At 37.1% G+C, this 26,185-nt stretch overlaps 2 protein-coding genes across 7 annotated transcripts in view; both read right to left on the bottom strand.

Annotated features, from left to right (window-relative positions):
• The window catches only part of AGGF1 (angiogenic factor with G-patch and FHA domains 1), a 46,762-nt gene extending 25,926 nt beyond the window's left edge, over window positions 1-20,836 (bottom strand). Inside the window, exons 1-5 of one of the 3 annotated variants that reach the window (XM_082376741.1) lie at window positions 20,218-20,836; window positions 17,611-17,713; window positions 16,395-16,597; window positions 15,371-15,535; window positions 12,886-13,074 (exon numbers count right to left, since the gene is read on the bottom strand). In XM_082376741.1, the coding sequence (XP_082232867.1) occupies window positions 12,886-13,074; window positions 15,371-15,535; window positions 16,395-16,597; window positions 17,611-17,713; window positions 20,218-20,427 (870 nt within the window). In that variant the 5' untranslated portion in view covers window positions 20,428-20,836. The remainder of the gene's footprint in view (window positions 1-12,885; window positions 13,075-15,370; window positions 15,536-16,394; window positions 16,598-17,610; window positions 17,714-20,217) is intronic. The other 2 variants (XM_082376740.1, XM_082376739.1) reach the window with 2 other exon arrangements.
• The window catches only part of CRHBP (corticotropin releasing hormone binding protein), a 481,877-nt gene that overhangs the window by 195,942 nt on the left and 259,750 nt on the right, over window positions 1-26,185 (bottom strand). For 2 of the 4 annotated variants that reach the window (XM_082378185.1, XM_082378184.1), the window contains one exon: window positions 430-6,970. The gene's annotated coding sequence lies outside the window, so the exon portion shown is untranslated. Of the gene's footprint in view, window positions 1-429; window positions 12,878-26,185 lie in introns of those variants that run through there. The other 2 variants (XM_082378186.1, XM_082378187.1) reach the window with 2 other exon arrangements.

The raw sequence follows: 26,185 nt of genomic DNA, 5'->3' as shown, positions 1-26,185 counted from the left end.
TTTCTTTTTGAACATTGAGCCAATTATCAAGTCAACATACATAACATAAAGAATTAGCTTTAATTACAGCAGGGATTTAAAGGTCCAAATGTACCTAATGTAGCAGAACTGAAGTTTTGCTAAAATTTAATATATTAGAGAGTTGGTTTGATAATACAAAAAAAGTACAGATGAATCAGTTACATCTCTTTTGTTCCAAAATTCCAACTTACCTGGCATAAGCCTTTTATTATTTATTATACATGCATACTGGGCATACCCTAGGACAAATGAACAAATCTATTATTTTAACTTTAGAAGAAACAGAGGGTTATTTTCCTTTGGTTTGTAACACAGTCTGAATTTTCTTTCTATCTTAAAGCAACGTGATGAAGTGAATTCATATGTTCCGCTGTTACTTTATAAAATATGAGAGCATCTTAAACACACTTGTGCTTGTTTGTTTTTTAAATTAATTAATTTATTTATTTTTGGCTGCGTTGGTCTTTGTTGCTGTGCGCGGCCTTTCTCTAGTTGCAGTGGGTGGGGGCTACTCCTCGTTGTGGTGCGCGGGCTTCTCATTGCAGTGGCTTCTCTTGTTGCGGAGCATGGGCTCTAGGCGCGTGGGCTTCAGTAGCTGTGGCACGTGGGCTCAGTATTTGTGGCTCATGGGCTCTAGATCGCAGGCTCAGGAGTTGTCGTGCACAGGCTTAGCTGCTCCGTGGCATTTGGAATCTTCCCGGACCAGGGATCGAACCTGTGTCCCCTGCACTGGCAGGCAGATTCTTAACCACTGCGCCACCAGGGAAGTCCCTAAACACGCATTTTTAATAGCAGCATAAATTCAGTTTGAAGACTGGCTAAACACTCACAGTGTGATAGATAAATATACATACTTCCAGCAACATAAACTCACCAAGAACAAGAACGAGGACAAGGAGATGAAAAACTATGAGGAACTTTAAAGGCCACTGTGAGTTATGGCCAAAAAATTTCCCTATCTATATATGCTTTAAAAAAAAAAAAACCGGTTTCCAATCTTACATATTTTATTATTACTACTGCTTATAGGACAATACATGCAGAGGAAAAATGAGTGAAATTGCAAGAGGTACTGCTTTTTAAAAACTATTTGTCAGTCTAGAATGTTAGATAAATATTCATTAAGATATAAGAAAGGCCCGGGGCCTACATGTGGGCATTAAGCATATATGCATATTTCAAGTTATTACTGCAATCTCTTCACCCTACTTCCTTCCTTCTGTATACTCTACACTTTCAAAAAGTGAGGCTCAAGAACATCTTAAAACTCAAGAAAAAGATGAGGATGTCCTAACTGCTTTCCTCCCATGCTTCACAATTACCTTTTAGAATCCTTTGGGAATTCTCAGAATTTCATCAGGATTTTTCTTAAGCCACTGTCCTGAAGTTAATATATTTTTGAAGGATGGTAAAGATGAACAGTTATGGGAGCTAAGCTGGACCAAAATCTCACAGAATGCTTTCAAATTTCATTCTCTAGTTTGTCAGGAAAGGTCATTTGAGGACCCCTACATGTTCTCTGCTTTGCTAGGGAGAAGTAGTTTCATAATGTATCCTTTCAAACAGTTCAACCACTGGTAATAGGTAGACGTCACTAAAAAAGAGATCTTAAAAAAAAAAGAAAAATCATTTTTGGTATTTTAGTTACATAATCTTCAATTCCTAGGTATTGCCAGTGAAAATAAAAGAGAAATAAAGACAAATCAAATAGAGAATTGAGATAAAATTTCAAGAGTAGGGGAGGTGGCCAAGGTGGTGAAGTAGGAAGACACTGAACTCACCTCCTCCCATAGACACACCAAAATTACAACTAGTTACAGAGCAACTATCTATGAGAATGACCTGAACACTAGCAGAAAAGATTTTCCACAACTAAAGACATAAAGTAAGCACATGATACATATATACAATGGAATATTACTCAGCCATAAAAAGGAATGAAATTGGGTCATTTGTAGAGACATGGATGGACCTAGAGACTGTCATACAGAGTGACAGAAGTCAGTCAGAAAGAGAAAAACAAGTATCGTTTATTATCACATATATGTGGAATCTGAAAAAACTGGTATAGGCGATCTTATTTACAAAGCAGAAATAGAGACACAGACGTAGAAAACAAATGTATGGATACCAAGGCAGAAAGCGGGGGGGGGCGGGCGTGGGATGAATTGGGAGATTGGGATTGACATACATACACTATTGAAACTATGTATAAAATAGATAACTAATGAGAACCTATTGTCTAGCACGGGGAACTCTACTCAATGTTCTGTGGTGACCTAAATGGGAAGGAAATCCAAAAAAGAGGGGATATATGTATACGTACTGCTGATTCACTTCGCTGTACAGTGGAAACACAACATTGTAAAGGAACTATACACCAATAAAAATTTTTTAAAAAATTAAAAGAAACAAACAAACAAAAGGAACCACACGAGATGGGTAGGACAGGTGGAGACCCACACCCCCCCATGCTGGCAACCCACAAATGGAAGGAATATCACAAGCACAGAGGTCCTCTACAAGGAGTGAGGAGTCTGAGCCCCAAATGGGGTCCCCAGCCCAGGGGTCTTGCACTGGAAAGATGAGCCCCCAGAATGTCTGGCTGTGAAAAACCAGCAGAGTTTATGTTCAGGAGAACTAGAGGGATACAGGAATAAGATTCTGCTCTCAAGGGCACATGCAAAATGTCACATGCTCTATGTCCCAACACTGAGGCAGTAGTTTGAAAGGAGCCTGGGTCAGCTATTTTTGGGAGTCTGTTCTACCCCAATAACACTGGTACTGGAACACACCACTTTGGAATTTTCCTCTAGTCTGTTAGTGCTGGCGCCCCAGCCCTGCCCACCAGCAGGCTGGCACAAGCCCCAAACTCTACCCCTGGCCTGCCAGAAAGACAGCCATGAGGGGCCCCAGCTTCACCCCCAGTGAACCAGGAACAGCCTTGAGCCCCCCAGACCATGCAGCCAACTTCACAGGAAGGCTACCCTACCCTCTAGTAGGCCTACAGCCACCATAGAAGGCATGGCCTCACAGCCAACCAGGCCAGGGGCCAGCCCTGCGTACCAGTGCTCCCACAGTAATCAGCCCCACCACAACAGAAGGATGTATATGCAACCCACATAGGGGACACCCCTAAAGCATCTGGTTCTGGAGACCAAAAAGGAGTGTGCTGCTGGGGCCCCAGAGGAGGTCTCCTAAATAAGGCCATTTCTCCAAGACGGGAAACATAATCAACCTACCTAACACACAGAAATAAACACAGAGAATTGGGTAAAGTGGGGAGACAGAGGAATATGTTCCAAATGAAGGTACAAGACATAACCTCATAAAAAGAACAAACAAAGTGGAGATAAGCAATCTACCAGATAAAGAGTTCAAGGTAATGATCATAAAGATGCTCACCAAACTCAGGAGAAGAATGAATGAACATAAAATTTCAATAGTTAGAAAATATGAAGAAGAACCTAACAGAGCTGAAAAATAGAATAACTGAAATTAAAAATATAACTAGAAGGGACAACAGATTAGCTGATACGGAGGAACAGATCAGCAGTCTGGAAAACAACAGCAGAAATCACTCAAGCTGAAGAAAAAATAGAATTTAAAAAAATGAGTATAATTTAAGAGACCTCTGGGACAATATCAAGCGTATTAACAATCACAATACAGGAGTCCCAGGAGGAGAAGAGAAAGAAAGGGGCAGAAAGCTTATTTGAAGAAATCGTAGCTGAAAACTTCCCTAACCTGGGGAAGGAAACAGATATCCAGGTCCAGGAACCATAGAGTCCCAAACAAGATGAATCTAAAGAGGTTAATTACAATTAAAATGGCAAAAATTAAAGAAAAACAGAGAATTTTAAAAGCAACAAGGGACAGCAACTAGTTATCCACAAGGGAGCTACCATAAGGCTATCACTGACTTTTCAGCAGAACTTTGCAGGCCAGAAGGGAGTGGCACCATATATTCAAGGTGATGAAAGGAAAAAACCTACAACCAAGAACACTCTACCCAGAAAGGGTATCCTTCAGATTGGAAGGAGAGATAAAGAGATTTACAGACAAGCAAAAGCTAAAAGAGTTCAGCACCATTAAAACAGCTTTACAAGAAATGTTAAAGGGACTTCTCTAAGTAGAAAAGAAAGGACCACAACTAGAAATATGGAACTTATGAAAGGAAAAATCTCATTGGTAAAGGTAAACATACAGTAAAGATAGCAAATCAACCACTGATAAAGCTAGTAGAAAGGCTAAAAGATGAAAGTAGTAAAATCATGTATATCTACATAAGCAGTTAAGGGATAAACAAAACGAAAACGTACAATATGACCTCAAAAACATCAGATGTGGGGGGAAACGAAACTAAAAATGTAAAGCAGTTAGAATGCATTCAAACTTCAGGAATCGTCTTAAAATAATCACATATATATAGGTTGTCAAATATGAACCTCATGGTTACCAAAAACCAACAACACATACACAGAAAAGAGAAAGGAATCCAAACATAACACTTAAAGGTAGTGATCAAATCACAAGGGAAGACAGCAAAAGAAAAAAGGAACAAAAAAGTACTACAGAACTCCCCCCAAAAAACAATGAACAAAATGGCAGTAAGCACATACCTATCAGTAATTACTTCAAATGTAAATGGATTAAAAGCTCCAATTAAAAGACAAAGTGGCTGAATGGATTAAAAAAAAAACATATATATGCTGCCTACAAGAGACTCACTTCAGATCTAAAGACACACACAGACTGAAAGTGAGGGATAGAAAAAGGTATTCCATGCAAATGAAATAAAAAGGAAACTGGGGTAGCAATACTTTTATCAGACAAAACAGACTGTAAAACAAAGACTGTCGAAAGAGACAAACAAGAATGTTATATGCTAAAGGGATCAAGCCAACAAGAAGATATAACAATTGTAAATATCTATGTACTCAACACAGGAGCACCTAAATACATAAAGAAAATACTAACAAACATAAAGGGAGAAGCTGACAGTAACACAATAATAGTAGGGGACTTTAACACTCCACTTACATCAATGGACATCATCTAGACAGAAAAACAGTAAGGAAACGCTGGCCTTAAATTACACGTGACTAAATGAACCTAACAGATACATAGAGAACATTTCATCCAAAAGCAGCAGGATACACATTTGTTTCAAGTGAACATGGAACATTCTGTATGATGATGACATGCTAGGCCACAAAACAAGTCTCAAGAAATTTAAGACTGAGATGCAACTAGAGACTATCATACAACGTGAAGTAAGTCAGAAAGACAAAGACAAACACCATATAATATCACTTATATGTGGAATCTAAAATATGACACAAATGAACCTATCTACAAAACAGAAACAGACTCACAAACATAGAGAACAGACCTGTGGTTGCCAAGGGGGAGGAAGGGAGGGAGAGGGATGGACTGGGAGTTTGGGGTTAGTAGATGCAACCTATTACAATTAGAATGGATAAACAAGATCCTACTGTATAGCACAGGGAACTATATCCAGTCTCCTGGGATAAACCATAATGGAAAAGAATTAAAAAAAAAAAAGAATGTATAGATGTGTATAACTCAGCAGAAATTAGTACAACACTGTAAATCAACTATACCTCAATTAAAATTTAAAAAAAATTTAAGACTGAAATATTAAGCAGCGTTTTCAATCACAACAGTATGTAACTAGAAATCCACTACAAGAAAAAAACTGCAAAAACCACAGACACATGGAGTCTAAACAATATGCTACTACACAAGCAATGGGTCACTAATGAACTCAAAAAAGAAATCTGAAAAATACCTGGAGACAAATGAAAATGGAAACACAATGATCCCAAATCCATAGGATGCAGCAAAAGCAGTTCTAAGAGGAAGTTTATAGAAATACAAGCTTACCTCAGGAAACAAGAAAAATCTTAAATAAACAATCTAACCTTACATCTGAAGGAACTAGAAAAAGAAGAAAAAACCCCAAAGTTAAGAGAAGAAATAATAAAGGTCAGAACAGAAATAAATGATACAGGGAATTCCCTGGTGGTCCAGTGGTTAGGACTCTGTGCTTCCACTGCAGAGGGCATGGGGTTTGATCGCTGGTCGGGAAACTAAGATTCTGCAAGCTGCGCAGCGTGGCAAAAAAAAAAAGAAAGAAAGAAAGAAAGAAATGGTAGAGACTAAAAAAAGAAAAAAGATCAGTGAAACTAAGAGCTGGTTCTTTGAAAAAATAAACAAAATTGCTAAACCTTTAGCAAGACTTATCACCAAAAGAGAGGGCCCAAATAAATAAAATCAGAAAGAGAAGTTACAATTGATATTGCAGAAATACAAAAAATAAGAGATTACTATGAACAATTATATGCCAATAAAACAGACAACCTAGAAAAAATGGATAAACCCTGAGAAACACAGTCTCCCAAGACTGAATCAGGAAAAAATAGAAAATATGAACAAACCATTTACTGCAAATGAAATTGATTCAGTAATCCAAAAAACTCAAAAGAAATAAAAGTCCAGGATCAGATGGCCTCACAGGTGATTTCCACCAAACATTTAGACAAGAGTTAACAAATCTATCTTTCTCTAACTATTCAAAAAAGTTGAAGAGAAAGGAACACTTCCAAACTCTCTACAAGGCCAGCATCAGCCTGATACCAACACCAAAGACACGACAAAAAGAGAAAATTTCAGGCCAATATCACTGATGAACACAGATGCAAAAATCCTCAAGAAAATATTAGCAAACCAAATTCAATAATACATTAAAAGGACCATATACCATGATCAAGTGGGATTTATCCCAGGAATGCAAGGATGGTTCAATACCCACAAATCAATCAATACAATACACCACACTAACAAACTCAAGAATAAAAACCATGATCATCTCAACAGATGCAGAAAAAGCTTTTGACAAAATTCAACATCCATTTATGATAAGCTCTAAACAAAGTGAGTACAAAGGAAACGTACTTCAACATAATAAAGGCCATATATGACAAACCCACAGCCAACATCATACTCAATGGTGAAAAGCTGAAAGCATTTCCTCTAAGATCAGGAACAAGACAAGGATGCTCACTCTTGTCACATTTATTCAACTCAGTATTGGAAGTCCTCACCACAGCAATCAGACAAGAAAAAGAAAAGAATCCAAACTAGAAAGGAAGAAGTAAAACTGTCACTGTTTGCTGGTGACATTATACAACATACAGAAAATCCTAAAGACACTACCAAAAAAAACTGTGAGAACTAACAAATGAATTCAGTAAAGCTGCAGGATACAAAATTAATATACAGAAACCTGTTGTATTTTTACACATTTAACAACGAACTACAAGAGAAATTAAGAAAACAATCCCAGGGACTTCTCTGGTGGTGCAGTCGTTAAGACTCCACACTCCCAATGCAGGGGGCCCAGGTTCGATCCCTGGTCAGGGAACTAGATCCCACATGCATGCCGCAGCTAAGAGTTTGCATGCCACAACTAAGAAGCCCTTGAGCCACAACTAAGGAGCCCATGTGCCACAACGAAGGAGCCCGCAAGCCATAACTAAGGAGCTCGCCAGCCGCAACTAAGGACCCTGCCTGCCACAACTAAGACCCAGTGCAACCAAATCAAGAAATAAATATTTTTTTTAAAAAAGAAAACAATCCCATTTACAACTGCACCAAAAAGAATAAAATACCTAGGAATAAATCTAACCAAAGAGGGACTCCCCTCATGGGTCAATGGCCAATGCAGAGGACACGGGTTCGAGCCCTGGTCCGGGAAGATCCCACATGCTGCAGAGCAACTAAGCCCGGGCTCCACAACTACTGAGCCTGCGCTCTAGAGCCCACGCGCCACAACTACTGAGCCCACGTGCTGCAATTACAGAGCCTGTGTGCCTAGAGCCCGTGCTCCACAACAAGAGAAGCCACCGCAATGGGAAGCCCGCGCACCGCAACGAAGAGTAGCCCCTGCTTGCCGCAACTGGAGAAAGCCCGCACGCAGCAACGAAGACCCAACACAGCCAAAAATAAATAAATAAAATAAATAAATAAATAAGGCTCAGGGATTGATGAATTAAAAAAAAAAAAAAAAAATCTAACCAAAGAGGAAAACGACTCATATTCTGAAAACTATAAAATATTGAGGAAAGAAGAGGAACAAATGGAAAGATATACTGTGCTCATGGACTGGGAGAATTAATATTGTTAAAATGGCCATACTATATCCAAGACAATTTAAAGACTCAATGCAATCCCTATTAAAATACCAATGGTGCTTTTCGCAAAACTAGAATAATCCTATAATTTGTAAGGAAACACAAAAGACCCCAAATAGCCAAAACAATCTTAAGAAAGAAGAACAAAGCTGGAGGTACCATGCTCCCTGATTTCAAAATATACTACAAAGCTACAGTAATCAAAACAGTATGGTACCGGCACAAAAAAAGACACATAGATCAATGGAACAGAATAGAGAGCCCAGAAATAAACCCACACTTATATGGGAAGTTAATCTATGACAAAGGAGGCAAGGATACACAATGGGAAAAGATTGCCTCTTCAGTAAATGGTGATGGGAAAATTGGACGGCTATGTGCAAAAGAATGAAACTGGGCCATTTTCTCACACCAAACACAAAAAATAAACTCAAAATGGATTAAAGACTTAAATGTAACAAAGGAGGAAAGAATATACAATAGAGAAAAAACAGTCTTTTCAGCAAGTGGTGTTGGGAAAGCTGGACAGCCACATATAAAATCAATGAAGTTAGAACACTCTCTCACACCCTACACAAAAATAAACTCAAAACGGTTTAAAGACTTAAATATAAGACATGACACCATAAAACTCCTAGAGAAGAACATACGAGAAACATAGGAGAAACATTCTCTGACATAAACTGTAGCAATGTTTTCTTAGGTCAGTCTCCCAAGGCAACAGAAATATTAATAAACAAGATCTAATCAAACTTAAAAGCTTTTGCACAGCAAAGGAAACTATAAACAAACAAAAAGACAACCCATAGACTGGGAGAAAATCTTTGCATACAATGCAACTGACAAGGGCTTAATTTCCAAAATATACAAACAGGTCACACAACTCAATAACATGAAAACAACCAACCCAAAACAAAAAATGGTCAGAAGACCTAAATAGACATTTCTCCAAAGAAGACATACAGATGGCCAAGAAGCACATGAAAGGATACTCAACTTCATTAATTATCAGAGAAATGCAAATCAAAACTACAATGAGGTAACCCCTCACACTGGTCAGAATGGCCATCATTAAAAAGTCTACAAATAATAAATGCTGGAGAGAGTGTGGAGAAAAGGGAACCCTCTTACACTGTTGATGGAAATATAAGTTGGTGCAGCCACTATGGAAAACAGTATAGAAGTTCCTTAAAAAGCTAAAAATAGAGTTACCATATGATCCATCAATCCCACACCTGGGCACATACCCGGAGAAAACTATAATTCGAAAAGATACATGCACCCCAATGTTCTTTGCAGTGCTATTTACAACAGCCAAGACATGGAAGCAACCTAAATGTCCATCGACAGATGAATGGATAAAGACGATGTGGTATATATACACAATGGAATACTACTCAGCTATAAAAAAAAAAGAATGAAATCATGCCATTTGCAGTACATGGATGCACCTAGAGATTATCATCCTAAGTGAAGTAAGTCAGAAAGACAAATATCATATATCACTTATATGTGGAGTCTAAAACATGACCCGAACTTATTTACAAAACAGAAACAGACTCACAGACATAGAAAACAAATTTATGGTTACCAAAGGGGTGGGGGTAAGGGAATAAATTAAGAGCTCGGGATTAGCAGATACAAACTACTATATACAGAACAGATGAACAACAAGGCCCTACTGTATAGCACAGGGAACTATATTATCTTGTAATAAACCATAATGGAAAATATGAAAAAGAATATATATACATATTACTGAATCACTTTGCCATACACCAGAAACTAATGCATTATAAATCAACTATACTTCAATAAAAAAATATGAATATATACGTATAAAAAGACATGTATGACCTGAAACCACAAACCTCCTAGAAGAAAACATAGGCAGTATGCTCTTTGACATCAGTCTTACGAATATTTTTTTGGATATGTCTCCTCAGTCAAGGAAAATAAAAGCAAAGATAAACAAATGGGACTACATCAAACTAAAAAGCTTTTGCACAGCAAAGGAAACTATAAACAAAACAAAAAGGCAGCCTAGTGAAAGGGAGAAGGTATTCGCAAATGATATGACCAATAATGGGTTAATATCCAAAACATATAAACAGCTTACACAACTTTGCATCAAAAAAACAACCCGATTAAAAAATGCGCAGAAGAACAAATAGACATTTTTGCAAAGAGGAAATGCAGATGGCCAACAGGCACACGAAAAGATGCTCAACACTGCTAATCATGAGGGACATGCAAATCAAAACCACAATGAGATTATCACCTCACACCTGTTCTAGAAGCTATTATCAAAAAGACAACAAATAACAAGTGTTGCCAAGGATGTGGAGAAAAGAGAACCCTTTTGCACTGTTTGTGGTATTGTAAATTGGTTCAGCCGCTATGGAAAATAGTATGAAGGTTCCTCAAAAAATTCAAAAGAGAACTGCCATATGATCCAGAAATTTCACTTCTCCGTATTTACCAGAAGAAAACAAAAACATGAACTCAAAAATATATATGCACCCCAATGTTCATCACAGCATTACTTACAACAGCCAACATGAAAGCAACCAAAGTGTCCATTGATAAATAGATACAGATGTGGCGTGTGCACGCACACACACACACACAGGAATATTACTCAGCTATTTAAAAAACGAAATCTTGTCATTTGCAAAGATATTAATTAATGACTCTAGAGGGCATTATGCTAAGTGAAATAAGTCAGAGAAAGGCAAATACCTTATGATCTCACTTACATGTGGAATCTAAAAAACAAAACAAACAAAAGGAAAACAGATTCATAGATACAGAGAACAACTGGATGGTTGCCAGAAGGGAGGGAGCTGGGAGTGGGGGCAAACGAAGTGAAGGGGATTAAGAAGTACAACTTTCCAGTTATAAAATAAATAAGCCACGGGAATACAATTTACAGCATAAGGAATATGGTCAAAAATAATATAATAACTTTTTATGTGGAACATGATGGTTACTAGACTTAAGGTGGTGATCATTTCATAACGTATGCAAATGTCAAATCACTATTTAGTACACCTGAACCTAACATAATATTGTACTTCAACTGTATTTCCAAAAAAAAAAAAAAAAATCAAGAGTAAAAAGTATTGAATAGTTGCCACAATTTACAAAATGCCAATATAGCAAATAAGCCTCCTTTCCTGCCTGTAAACTACCAACCTAATTCTATTTAGGGAGTAGAAATAAGAGCATTGATAACATTTTTTCACTTCCCTTCTTTCAATTTAACATTGTATCATAAGTATTTTAAAAATTCCCCTCAGCCTTTATAAACTACCATCTGAATGACTAAATAATGTTTTTTCAATTAAATGTACTATCATTTTCTTTCTTTTTTTCTTTCATTTTTATTAAGACATAATTGACATACAGCACTGCAGAAGTTTAAGGTTTACAGCATAATGATTTGACTTACATACATCAAAAATGACTACCATGGTTAAGTTTAGTGAACGTCCATCATCTCATTTTGATACAAAATTTAAAAATTTTTTTCCTTGTGATAAGAACTCTCAGAATTGACTCTCTTAACAACTTCCATATATAACTTACAGCAGTGTTAACTGTATTTATCATGTTGTACATTACAGCCCTAGTACTTATTAATCCTATAACTGGAAGTTTGTACCTTTTGACTACCTTCATCTAACTATCCCCCTCTCCCCACCCCCTGCCTCTGGTAACCACAAATCTGGTATCATCTTCTATGAGATTATTTATTTGTTTTTTAAATGTAACTGACTTATAACACTATCTCAGTTCTTGGTGCACAATATAGTAATTCAATATTTCTATGCATTACAAAATGATCACAATGTCAAGTCTAGTTACCATGTTTCCACACAAAGATATTACATTATTATTGACTATTTTCCCCACACTGTACATTTCATCCCTGTGACTCATTTACTTTGTAACTGAAAGTTTAAATGTACCATCATCTTCTTAACCAATAACTGTCAGCCATTTAAATCCATTTTTTTGTTCTTATAAATATTGCTGTATAACTATACAAAGGAATGTTTCTTTCTTTGGAATTTTTTTTTAAATTACAAACTAGAAATGAGACTTTTCCAATTAAAGCATATGAACATTTTTATGGTTATTGATACAAATAATCCATTTTCCCAAAAGATACCAATTGAAACTAATGAATATATATGTATCCTAAATTTGCTAGCAATGGATTTTTTTAATGTTTGCTAACATAAGAAGAAATTGCTCAACACAACTAAGAATTTTGATCTTTTACCTACACCTACTTACAAACTGTGTTTTTCTTTTATTGTGAATTGTGCACTGACATCAACTTATCAATAGCTGGTATGAATGTTCTTCTTCCAAATTATGTAACACAGGAGTATTTTATCTGCCCTAAATCTACCTGCTTCAAACTTTAAGAAATTTTTTCTACTTCTAGTGATTGAGAATTTGTGAAAAGTCCATGTTTGCTCCATGTGAAAGCTTCTTGGTTGATAGATTCTGATATCTTGTTATTGTAATGAATATGTTTAAAATACAGAGTTACTAAATGATTTTCAGTTTCATCAAAAATTTTGGCTTAACTATGATATCATTATGTAAATTTTAAAAATTATGACATTACCTTTTCCTCATTTGTTGTAGAAGAATCAAGATCCTTTCTTTTCTTCTTCAATTTTTTATCTTTACTTTGTTTTGTGCCAGAAGTCTGATAAGGTTGCAAATCTACTCGAGAATGAAATTGGTATCGACCACTTTCCACATCACAGTAGTAATAAATTCCAGTGGAAGGATCATAATATAGTTGATTTTCCTTTCAAAGTTAAGAAAACAATAAGTTCTATTCATGTAAGATGAAATAAAATAGAAAAATAGACTTAATAGAAATGACAAATATATTCAAATACAGTAAATTTTCTTTTAAGAACTATAGTATTTTTTGGAAAAAATGAATAAAGATAACAGAATGAAAAATGCTTGTAATTTTCCAAAATACTTTACCATTCAATATCTGCTCTAATTTTCCTAGTATGGAAAATGAATACATTTACATATTATAATAAGTCTCATGAAATTGCCAATATTTGACCATTTTTTTACTTACAGAAACAGCAACTTCATATGGTTCAACAGAAACCTTTTAGAAGTCATGAAAACTAAGGTATGCATCAGAAAAAGCCGACCATATAAAAGCAATTGCAGACTCATTCGCCATATAATTACACGATAATGGTTTGGTAGTATAAACCCCTAAACCCTCCTCTCAATGACATAAAACAAAGATTTGCCTTGCAATGTTCATGTTTCAAAATCCTGGAGAAAAATCTGAAAATAAAATTAAGCTCATGAACACTACAATATAACATTCTGTACAAAGAAATCAATAAACAATTGTCTTCACTAATCAATTAATTCTACACTAAGTAACTACATAAGACTTAGAGTAAAGCAACCTTACAATATAGAGTTTTGGTAAATTATGGATAAAAACTAGAAAGATAAAATTATGTAATCATCTGCATTTATTAGATACTGGCCAGTACTCTATAACCAAGATTTAATTGAACCATCTGTATCTTATTTACATCATAAATCCATGCAGATCAGACTTGGAAACATCTTGCAAAGATATATACTGAGATTAAGCAAGTAAAGCTTCCTGAAAAAGAATAATTTATTTTTCTAATTGTTGATACTATTGCAATTTATTTTCTTTAATTTATTTTGTAGATCTCTTACAAAAATATTTAGAATTCTCACTATCTTTCCTTCAGCTAAAAACTGAATGGAAGCTTTCTGATCTTTATTTCCAGTGATAACAGAACTTCTACAACTCAAATCTTTTTAATCTGCTATGTCTTTCAGTCCAAAATACAGACATTTTCAAATATGTAAGAAAATTAATTAAAATAAAATGAAAACTAGCACAATAAAAATGGCAAAACAATTAAGTCCCTACTCCACTGAGACACAACCTGCAGAATGTAATTAAGCATTTACAGAATAGATGTCAGGAAGAAAGTTACAGAAAAGAAGGTAGAAGAATGACAAAGACTAATGTCATATACTTGGAAATTCCATATTTTTCTAGAAACCAAGTAATTAATAGCTATTTTCTTTGGTAATAAGAGTTTAAACATTAATTTTCTAGGTATTAATTAGCACTGTCAATTAGCACACTCCTGTGAAATTAAACCCTCTTTTACAAAGTATTTACAAAGTACTATACCAAGCACAAACTGATAAGCTAATGAAATCCCTTATCTAACTAAAATATTTACTATTATCATTACATTCCCTAGACTAGTCAATAATAGTTCCAATAACTGGAATGGTGAATATCTGCTCTACTTTGGGGCACTACATTCTGTAATTTCTGAGGACCAGATCATATGTGTAGACCACTGAGGTTGAGGTATATAACTTCTAGCATCATTGTCATCAAAACCTGAAAAAATCCAATTAAATACCAGACCTTCAACAGTCATAACACTATATTATAAATCAAGAACTTTCTTTTCTGGTTTTGTCCTAGTCCGTGGTCCATTATATTTCTGATTCCATATTAATTCCCTAGTTCTCACTGTTAACAAATTGATTTTTTAAAAGTGAAATGTTTAAAAGTCACAAAATATAAAACAATGACTAATAATAAACATGCTATAAAGACTTTAAGAAAAAGACTCCTCTGTGGTCTAAAATGGATTCATAAAGATATAAGTATTTGAAACAATTTTTAAAAAATCTTACCCCAAGCCTAGAATTAACATTACTTCCTTTTAGTTTAGGTTCTTAAACATTTTACAAAATGTAGTTGTCTCCTTTTATTAATAAATACACTAAATTTTTGTATGTTACTTTACATATAAAAGGTTATTAGATCTCTCTAAAATATTAATCTATAATAACACAATTAACTTATTTAATTAAATAAACATAGAAATATAGTATCATAAGCTATTTTATAAATCTTTACTCTTGCCAAATAGCTTTAAATCAATTTTTACATGCAGCTCCCTGCTTACCTTAAGTCAACCTAGGGTTTAATATTTGGTATTCAAGCAGCTAAGAACACAACCATACAGTATTAAAAGGTCTGAGATACTTACAGAATCGTAATAGAATCCAGTGCTGTGATCAAAATACAATCCAGTATTCTCATCATAACTAAATCCAGTCTGTGATACAGCAGCTTCTGCTGCAGCTCTCAAACTTTCAGCTAGTGATGAACATTCTAAGGATGTATCTTCTGTTGCTAACACAGATGCTGGCTCCTAGGTATGATACAATCGTGTCAAATAGGACAAAAACATCCTCATATCAATATAAAAGTTAGCAGAATCTGAAACAGACCTAAAAACTATTTTGAATAATAAGACATCAATTTCTGCAATGCAAAGGGATGGCTATCAATTACAATTTGATCCACTTTAAAAAATATGAATTAGTGTATCAGTTAATTCAATTCTGACCCAGTTTGAAGACACTAGAAGTAAGTGAGTGACCATTACTCAAAAATAAATACCATAGGGAAGCAATACCATAGGGAATACCATAGGGAAGCAATCCACAAAATACAGACTGAAATATTCTTTAACACAAATGATATGGATTCTTCAATAATTACAGGCTCAAGGGGAAAAAAAATTTTAGAAAAGAGATAGAGAAGAAAGCTATAAATTATACATCACACATCAAGCAGTTGCCCTGTATGAACCTTACTGGGATCCTGATTCAAACAAATGGTAAAAACAAATTTATAAAACATTCTGGGAAATCTGAACAGTGGCAAGATATTTGACAGAAAGGAAGTATTAGAAAAAAATTTGGTGTGAACATGGTATTGTGGTTGCTCAAAATTTTTTGGTTGAGTCAAACGTACTGACAAATTTTGTTTTAGTTTATGTACAGCATACACTTTTGCAACACAACAGAGTAGGAAAACAGTTACACATACGAACAAGTTCTAATTTTTGTTTCTCAAAAACTGTATTATTCACTGCATAATTACACGCAGAACATTTACAACCCTTGTATATGTTGTAATAAACCAAAGAAGTCTATTTTTCTACATAATAACAAAGAAGAACAAGTCCTTGAGTAACAACAGTTTCAAGTGAAGCATTTTATTACCTGTGAATTTGAGGCAAGATGGTCCTCTTGTCCACAATTAACATTTTCTGTTGTATCAGTACCAGCATAAGCATCATTTTCTATGTGTGACTGGTCTTTAGAATTAAAAGTAGAAGCTTTGATATCCTGATCTTCCTGAACTGGGAGTTCAGATGCTTTATTTGGAAGATTAACATCATTATAGTATGTCTGATAATAATAATCTATTGCAAAAACAAATTAAGTGATATCATATTAGAATAGTGTATATAAAAAGGACTTAATTCCAAAACACTGGCACTGAACACAAAAGAGCACACGTTGCAAACAAATCATATTTTTATAATTATACACATTTTAACAGATTAAAATTAATGGTCCAAATAAATCTGCAGAGATATATATCTTTGATTCTAATGTCACCTTCAGTACCCTAGCTGTCAAGCTAAAAAGGAAAAAAAGGTAAGCAGATTTGGATTTTCCATAGCAAGAGTAAAAAGAGAAAACGGGTAGATAGGTTGTGTTCTGTCAAAAAAAAAAAAAAAAGTAGCAACTTCTAACAATGTCTAACTACATACCTCAGTATACTTCAATATCAAATGACAACATGTCAAGGGCTGACTTTTCTGTCAAATTTTGCTCATGGTGCTGACTTTTTTAAAAACATAATATACAGATATGTAATGTTCATACCATTGCTGTGTTCAGCAATTTGCTAAGTTGCGTACTGAATAAAACAAGGCAAAATTTAATGGGAAAGATCATTTCTTGTGATCCCTATTTATTAAAACTTGGTTTCTCAGTTATTTTGCCTCACAACATAATGCCACTAATAAGGCCAGGGTTGTAGGCTCACCCCATTCCCAGGAGGGCCTAAGAGACTGACACTGAATTGATGCTAAGTGGAACGCATCAACAAGAAAACACATGCCCCTGGTCACAAGTAAGGTCAGATGAGAGTAGATGGCTTACAGCATAGCAAAAATTACTCAGTGAATGTGCCAATGAAAGCATATTAGCAATATTACGTATTTACAGGAATAACAATACATTTCTACTTTCCCACCAAAAGAGCAAATAGATTATCTGAAAATACCAAATCACATGGAGAAAAGTCAACTTTGTAACAGCTCTCCTATTTATCTAGATGTATACAGATTCTAAATTTAAAGAAAACTCCACGTTAGCATGATTTGAATGTAGTAGTATTAGGATATCTTCACTATAAGCTGAATACCTGAGATTGACCAAGGAGGGTGGTTCTCTGTTTGTACTTCTACATCAGACTTTTTATTATCTTCATTTCTCCCACAATGGAGTATTTTACTGAGCTCTTCTACCTGAAAGAAAGCAAGGCTTTAGGAAAAATAAACCATACAGCAATCTAATAATATACACACGATTCTCCTGAAATTACAATGATTATTTTTCCTGGTAAAAGTTTCGAGAAGTACCAATATCAGCTAGTTTCCTTTTCAGAAAAACTGAAAATACTACAATATAATTGGCTTTCACCTTTTACATCTGCAGAAGGAGATGTTTTTATTCTTATATTCTCTAGCTAACCTCAAACTATTACCTCCAAAAATCAGACTGACTAAATTAATAAGACTTTGTGAACAGGATCCTTTATTTCTAACAAATAAGAAAGTTTTTATACTACTATTTTAATCGGTCAGCAGTTCTCCCTAAGGAGAATTAAATCACTGAATTAAATTATCTAGTATCATTCAGTGTTCTCCACCTGGAATTAACCATTCACTTAAATAATGCCACTCGTATACTTTAACATACTTTTTCCTTGAAATAGTAATCTTATAAAAGGAAAGAGAGGTGACTGCCTCAGAGATGCGCCTCGCCTCCCTGTGTCTCACTGAATACCAAGGCCAAAGCAACTGAGTGTGAAAAATACCCATAAGCAGATGAAGAGCTGCCTCATCAATACAGCTCAGTCAGAAAGGAACTCAGTGTGAGATTATACCCATTATGAGCGCAAACCCAAAAAACAAGCTTCTAAGTATTTCTTTAATGATACATAAAGCTTAAAAAGAGAAAGGTGATAAGACTGATTATATACAGATTATCTGTGCACTTCACAGATTATCAGATCTGCTGCTACCACCAGGGCTGGAACTAGAGTGAAGCGAGCAAGGCACCTAAGGCACAAAATTTAAGGAGGCATTCACTCTCAGATTCATGCAAGTATAGAATCATACCTGAGAATGAGTGCCCCCTTGAATTTTTCACTCTAGGCTACTGACTGCCTTGCTCTAATCCTGGCTCTGGCTACTACCACTATTACCATGAACAAGACCATTTATATGGTATCTGCTACATGCTGGGCATGGCACTTGGTACTGTAGGTAACATCTCATTCATTCTTACAACCACCTTACAAATTAGTCGTCCTAATCCCCATTTTACATGTGAGAAATCTACAGAAAGTAATTTGCACAAGGTTTCCTTGACTCCAAAGCCTGTACATATTGTACTTTCCTGCTAGTTCACCCTCAATTCTCAAGCCAAAGTTTTACTGCTCCACATGAAACACTATCTAGTCATTAGGAATGACAGTTAACAAACTGTCTACCCACCACCAGGGGAGGCTGACTAGAAAGATAATAAAGAAGAGTTATTACTATCACTAGTAAAGTTACAGCTTTCTATGCATTTCAATTTTTCATATTAGACTGCTACCAAATTAACACTAATAACCAAAACGCTGGCTCTTCAAAGATTAGCAAAAACGTTTTCTTTTAGGATCTCTATAGCAAGCGGTACTTTTACAATTTAGAATTATAAAAGCGTTTTTTATACAGCTCATCATATTTTGCTCCCCTTTCCCCTCAATATTTTAACAATATTTGTAGTCTCCTAGCACAGTCGCTATGCATTGTAGTTGTCCAAGAAATAGTTGAGTAACAAAACACAAATTTTCGATAATGTCATAATGTTAACAACTCTATACAATGGGCACAGAAAGTCATTGCAACTCAGCGGTTATTTTCATAGATTATTTGATAACAAAGCGTAACAAAGTTTGATGATACTTTAACGTTCAGCCTACATTTGTGGTTTTAGGAAATGTACCAATATATGCCAAAAGACTAGACAACAGTTTAACTGAAATTAATAATTACGTGGAAATAACTTGTTGGGAAAGAGTGCGACTGCCCAAAACAATCAAGCTGAAAAGATTATGCTGTTTAAGAGTTTTTTTTTTTAATGGGAGTTTAAATATTTGTCCTTACTGCATGTTTATAAGAACAAAATTAGATGCTTAGTGTCTCTAACGAAGACAGTTCTATCTTCCCTACTTCCACTAGACTACTCAAGATGAATGCCCAGAACAACCTCACACATACCTAGCGCTCAGCAATTTGCAAAACTGTAAAACAGTCTGTTGACATTTACTTTGATTTAACCTCCACCAGTGTGGTTCTAGCATTCTCATTTTATGGGCCACTGAGGCTCAATATCAGTTCACACATCTAGGGTATGATAAATGGGGTTCTGATTGAAATCCGGCGCTTTAACAAACTCAAAAGTGATCTAGAACAAAATATTAGAAATGTGCCTACTGCCAATGGGACTTCACAAGTGAGAATGAAGACTCAAGTACTTAAGTGCACTCCACGCCGGCCACAACTGCAGTTCACGCACTTATCTAAATCGAGCACCCCAACTCTTAGGTTTGTTCCAAATGTACCGGGAATTATCATCGCACTCAACTTTTAACTCTTTCAGGTACTCTATAAAGCAGTCCCGGGCCCTACCAGGGAGCCCTTCTGAGGCTATCTTAGACTTCGAAGGCCTCATCTCGGGCTGGATGGGGACCGCGCACCTGGGTGCGGAGCTCCTGGTTGTTGCTCTCGGCGCTCTGGTACAGCCGCTCTGTGTGATGCAGCAGCTTCTCGATCTCCCGCACTTGCCGCTTGCAGCTCCGCAGCTCGCGTTCCAACTTTTCCACCTTCCGCCTCAGCTGGGCCAGCTCAGGCTCGGGGGAGGGAGGTGGCGACGGCGACAACGAAGGCGGCGGCTCCTCAGAGGCCATGGGGTCCGGCGCGAAGCGGCCCGCGGGAGCGGAGGGACTGCGCTCAAGCTGAGACGGACGCCAACGGACCCAGGAGCCACGGGAGCGCGCGGGCAGCGAAAAGCGGCCTCATCCCCGCCCGGCCGCGGCAGCCCGCGGCCATGAGGCCCTAAAGCTGGTTACCTGTAGCCGAGGTGAACTGTGGGCAGCGAGCAAGGGGACGGAAAATGGGCCCAGTCCGCCGGGCTTTGAAACAGTAAAACTTTATTGGTAACCACCTGCCCCGGCGACCGAGTAAGCCACCGAAACGTTGGAGAAATGGGCGGGCGAACGAAGCAGGGTCCAGAAGCGATTGGGCCGTTTCTGGGCTGAACCGGAAACGACGGCGCCGGCGGTGGGCGGGGCCAAGACGGAAAAGGAAGCGACGGAGGGCGAGAAGGGCCTCACAGTGCACAGGCGCACTTTCCGCCGGCTGCGGGGTGCACGGGATGGGACGGGACGGGACGGGACGGGACGGGACGGGGCGGGGCGGGGCGGGGCGGGGCGGGGCGGGACGTGAGGGCGTGGAGAGCGGGCGGAAAAGGTGCTACGGTAGCCCGGGAGAGATAAACATCGCGCATCCTCTGGTCGCGGGATTTTACCCTTGCACACTTTCAAAACGTTTTCAAACTTTTTGCACAGAGTGCACTTCCTAGCTCCTCGTTTTACAGATGAGAACAGTGAATCTCCAAGAAATGTTTTGCCAAGGTTCATAGAATTGATGCTAAACCAGGACTGTGAACGTAGTGTTCTGACGCTCTGCTTACTTAGTGCTTCTGCGGATTCCGTGAGGTTAGGCCCCCCAGGAAAAGAAAGCAAATTCCTGTAGGTCTGGCTTGCAGAGAGAAGCATCACTAGTGGGAAAGTAAGCAGCAAGATTCTACGGAAGCAGGAGAGAAATTTTTTCTGTTTCAGTGCATCTATTTGGTGTTTTGTCTATGTGAAACAGGCGTTTGTTCAGCAGCCTTTAAACTGATGAGGGCTTCTTGGAACACACTTCCTTTCTTAACCAACGTCATTTAGAATTAGAGCTTGAGTTCGGAATGCCGGGCCTGAGACCTATGGAGGTCAGCGACTATGTCTTGCCTGTCCTCTCCCAGGGCCCGGCTCAGTGCCTATCACAGAGCGGGTATCCTTAAATATTTGCTGAACATAAAAATCCTGTTTGATGTCCTAGTTCAGTGGCCGCTCTGTGTGCTTTTTGTCCCGTGCGTTGCCCACTAGTTAAGTCACAGGCGGTGAGTTCTCCAGAGGGGATCTGCCCTCTCTAGGTCCTGCACACATTATTCCTTAGGCTTTAAGAGTCCTTCAAAATGGCACCACAGTGATCTTCTAGCCATCAAAGGATATTTAGTGAGAAGGCAGAATATGTACTCCCCGATGTAAAATAGAGATGTACTGCCCCCCAAAATCTGACTTACCTTAATGCATTATGACTCTAATCAAGAATTTATCCAAATCTTTTTAAATAAAAGCTGTATTTCCCACTTTCGTCACCTTTGGGGGGGGAGGGTAAGGAATTCCATAAACACCACCTGTAAGGTAACTTTAAGGTAAAGGGGACTTCCACTTTCTCATTTTATAGATGGGAAATTTCAAGTTTTAACCATTCATTATAGAAGGAATAAATAAGCTTATTAGCTGCTACTTGAAGCAATGATTTGTCTTAAAGGTAATCCATTTAATCCTAAATTCTGACCTATCATGCCACTAGTCTATAACTTACCTCTGATCATTAGTCTGGAAGAAAAGAGTCAAAATATTTTTTGAGAAAAAAAAAGCTTTGTGTATGAGGTGGGAATTGCATTAAGGTTCTAGTAACAGAACTTAGTTTATAGTGGCTTATTAAACAAATTAGGAGGTTACTCTATTACATTAAAGAAGTCTGGAGATGGGCTGTCCAGAGCTGGTAAGGTGGCTCTACCAGCTCTTTAGAGACCAGGCTCCGTCTGTCTTTCTGCTCTTCTATTCGTAGAGCATATTCCCAGCCTCCAGGTCAATTCATGGTACAATATGGCAAGGGACAAAAGGACTTTCCCAAGGCCCCACCCAGTGACTTCTGTTTATATCTCACCCCTTGCTGCAAGTGGGGCTGGGAATTGTGTGTGTGTGTGTGTGTGTGTGTGTGTGTCTTTCTGAACTGGACACATTATTCCCTCTAACAATAAAGGGTTCTATAAATATGGAAGAAAGAGAAAATACTTGTTGAGTAGGTAAATAGCAGTCTGCCACACCTAGTTTTCAAATCAAAAGGTACTTAGTAGAGTGGACAGGGCCAGTGCCCTAGAGAAACATACTACTCGGCACCCTTCATAGTTTGACTTTGTTTTTATAGTGTTTTCCTAAGTTATTATTGATATTTGGTACCACAGACTGTAATCATACTTCTTAGTTCACAACATATTATCAACATTAGCCCATGGATGGCTCTTCTCTTTTTCTGTTTTTGGGGGTTTTTTTTTGTTATTTTGGTTTTTGTTTTTGTTTTAAAATTGCTCTGTATCCCCATTCCCCAGTCCCATTACCTCCTTTCTGCCAATATGGGCACCCAGTCTCACATGTTTGATATATGACCTTAAATATAAATCTATCCTATCCTTATGTTTCCTGTGTATTTCTTTTACATAAGTAGTATTTGATTTTAAATCTTATGCTGTTTCTTATTTTTTCCACACTAAAGATGTTTTTAAAATTCATATATATTGCTATCATACATCTAAGTGCTGCATAGTATTCCAAGGTTTACATATACCACATTTTATTTACCTATTACCCTAGTTGTCAACATCTAAGCTATTTCCAATTCTCTATTAATACAATTGATGCCACAATGAAAATCCTTGTTCATGCCACTTTATTGACCTGTGCATTCATTTCTTTGGGATATATAGCAAGGCGTGTGATCTCTGGCTCATAGGGCAAACATTTAATTTCACTACGTTCTGCTATATTGCTTTTCAGAATGGCACCAACAGTGCACAAGGAGTTCTTTGTCCTCCACATTCTCTCCAATACATAATATTAGTCCCTCTTGTACATTTTTTTGCCATTTTTATGAGTGTAATGAGGTATTTCACTGTTGTTTTAATTTGCAATTCTCTGATTATCAGAGAATTTCATATATTTATTGAAATGGCTATTTGGACTTTCCCCTCTGTGAACTGCCTATTCATAATTTTTTTGCCTATTTCTTTCCTGTTCTTTTGCAGTTCTTTCTATAATCTAGATATTAATCATTTACAGTTTTAGATATTGTAGAGATCTTCTCCCAGTCTGTCATATATCTGTTAAACTCATCTATGGTGTCTTTTATTGAACAGAAATCCTTAATTTTTATGAGTCAAATCAGTCTTTATTCAACTTCATTTTATTTCATATGTTTTATGATTTGGGCTTTTGAATCTTATTCGTGAAGTCTTTCTCCACCCCTGAGTCATATTTTCTTCTGTAAGGTTATAATTTTAACCTTCACTTGTAGTTCTCTACTTTAACTGGAGGGATTCAGATGTATTTTTTCCACACACATTTATCATCTATCAAGTTCCCATATATATCTGAGTCCGTTTCTGAGCTCTCTGTTCTCTTCTGTTTGTCTGTTAGCCAGAACTATTCTACATTCAACACTTTGGTTTTGTAGTATATCTTGATATCTGCTAGGGCAAGTTCCCACTCTGCTTTTATTTTTCAAAATTGACCTACTCATGAACCTCTATTTTTCCATGTAAATTTTAGAATGAGTTTGTTGAGATCCTCAAAAAATCCAAAGGAATTTTTATTAAGATTGCATTGAATATATAGATTTATTTGGGAAGAAATAGCATAAAACTTTACATTGTTAAGATATCCCATCCACATACGTTCTTTTTGTTGTTGTTGTTGTTCAAATTATTCATTCTCTTTTGTCCTTTAATAGAGTTTTAATACTTTTTCTGTAAAAGGTCTTGGGCATTCTTTCTAAGGTATTTCCTAGGCACTCTGGTGTTTTATTGCGAATGAAAATTTTTTTTCTAGTATTTTAGAGAAAGAAAAGTCAAAGTGATGGATAGTTTTCTAGCTTGGACAAAGAAGGTAGGGACCATTGGAGAAGAGTATGTTACACAGGGGAGGGTTGCTTTCATTTTGATTTTGTTGACCAGATTGAGTTTGAGGTTCCTTCAGGACATCCAGTACAGATGCTCAGTAAGTAATGAGCATTCTAGAAGCCCGTCTGAAGCTTAAGAAACAGATCTGGCTGTAGAAGTAGTGTGTGAAGCAAACACAAATGGCTCCGAGGGCTAAGGAGATAAAGCAAATAAATGCACATGGCATAGGGCAGCAACTACTCAGTTCTGGATAACTGTGAACCCACGTGGGAATGTGAACCCAGTGTTACAGAGCTTCTGATTTTTCAAGGAAAGCCAGAAATTTGAATTTTTGTGGAACATCTGTTTAAAAACAATGGTTCAGATTAGAAAAATCATTCCTATGGTTTCATTATTACATCCTCTTCACTGTACATGTGTGCTTCACATGTGCTGCTCTGGAGTCCTATTTTTTACCATCACTGCCACTGCCATCTTTGCTCTTCTCCTTCCGCTTTCATTGTTTTCTAAGTTGTCTTTCTTTTCCTTTCTCTTTCCCCTTGATTTTATGATTTTGTTTGAAAAAGTTTAACTCTCTATATATGTATCACTAGTCAATAATAGAGCTGTTCTTACCTATGCAGTGATTCAAGTAAACCCTACATCTAATTTAATCTTCAGCCCTTTGATTATCACTTGTAGTAGGTGCTGTGGAAATCACATTAATGGCCCCACTTCTTTATCTATCCTGGAGTCACATCCTTTGCCATGTGACTTTGTGGTTTCCTTCACTATAGAGGCCCTCCCTTCCATTTTTGAATCTGGGTTTGGCTGTGTAATTTGCTTTGGCAGGTTGAATGAGGGGATGTGCCAGAACAGTGGACCAATTCCCAGCCTATGTCTCAGAAGGCCTTAGAATATCCGCTTGCTTTCTTGGATTCCTGGCATTGCCATGAGAAGGACACACCTAGGCATATATGCTGGTCTCAGAAGGAGGATAAATAACACATAGAACAGATCTGTTCCAGCTAAGATACTCTAGCTAAGCCCGACAGAGGCCCCAGGAAGTCTTCAGACCGTTTGCAATCCCAGCAGAGATCAGCCAGCCCCTGCACCACCCCAGATTTGTGAGGAATAATAAATGGTGGTTGTTTGAAGCCACTGAGTTGGGGACATTTTGCATACAGCAATAACAGATATTAACCTGATCTAAAGCCATTCCAGGAGCCTGTGAGTTTCAGCAGGCTGGAGTCCAAGCACTGAGATATTAGGATACAAGTATCCCCCGTTTTTCTACAGTTTGAGTTTTACCACTTTGCTTCTACGGATACCTGTTTTTGCTAACAAAAGAAATCTGGAGAGGATTTCCACTTTGATTTAAAAAGGCAAAAGCTGAAAATAGTGTTCAGCATTTGTTTTGCAGCACCCAGAGCAGCGAGAGTGGCACCGCCAAGCTCCTTCCTGAGAACTACCCTCAGCATCTCAGCATCAGCCTCCACAGCTTTGAACTGTGTCTGTGAACATCTGTTCTTTATCTCCATTTATTTTGTGCACCCATTAGAAAGATGTGTCCTAAGGTATCAGAAAAGCCTAAGAGAGCTCGTAGGATGTTGTGCTTAGCATAAAACTGGATGTAATTCTTTTGATCGTGGTGAACAAAATAGACACTGTGCATGCAT

Source organism: Balaenoptera borealis (genome assembly GCF_965194805.1).
Source record: "Balaenoptera borealis genome assembly, chromosome: 2".
Classification (NCBI taxonomy): Eukaryota; Metazoa; Chordata; class Mammalia; order Artiodactyla; family Balaenopteridae; genus Balaenoptera; species Balaenoptera borealis.
This window is presented reverse-complemented; position numbering and strand designations above follow the sequence as displayed.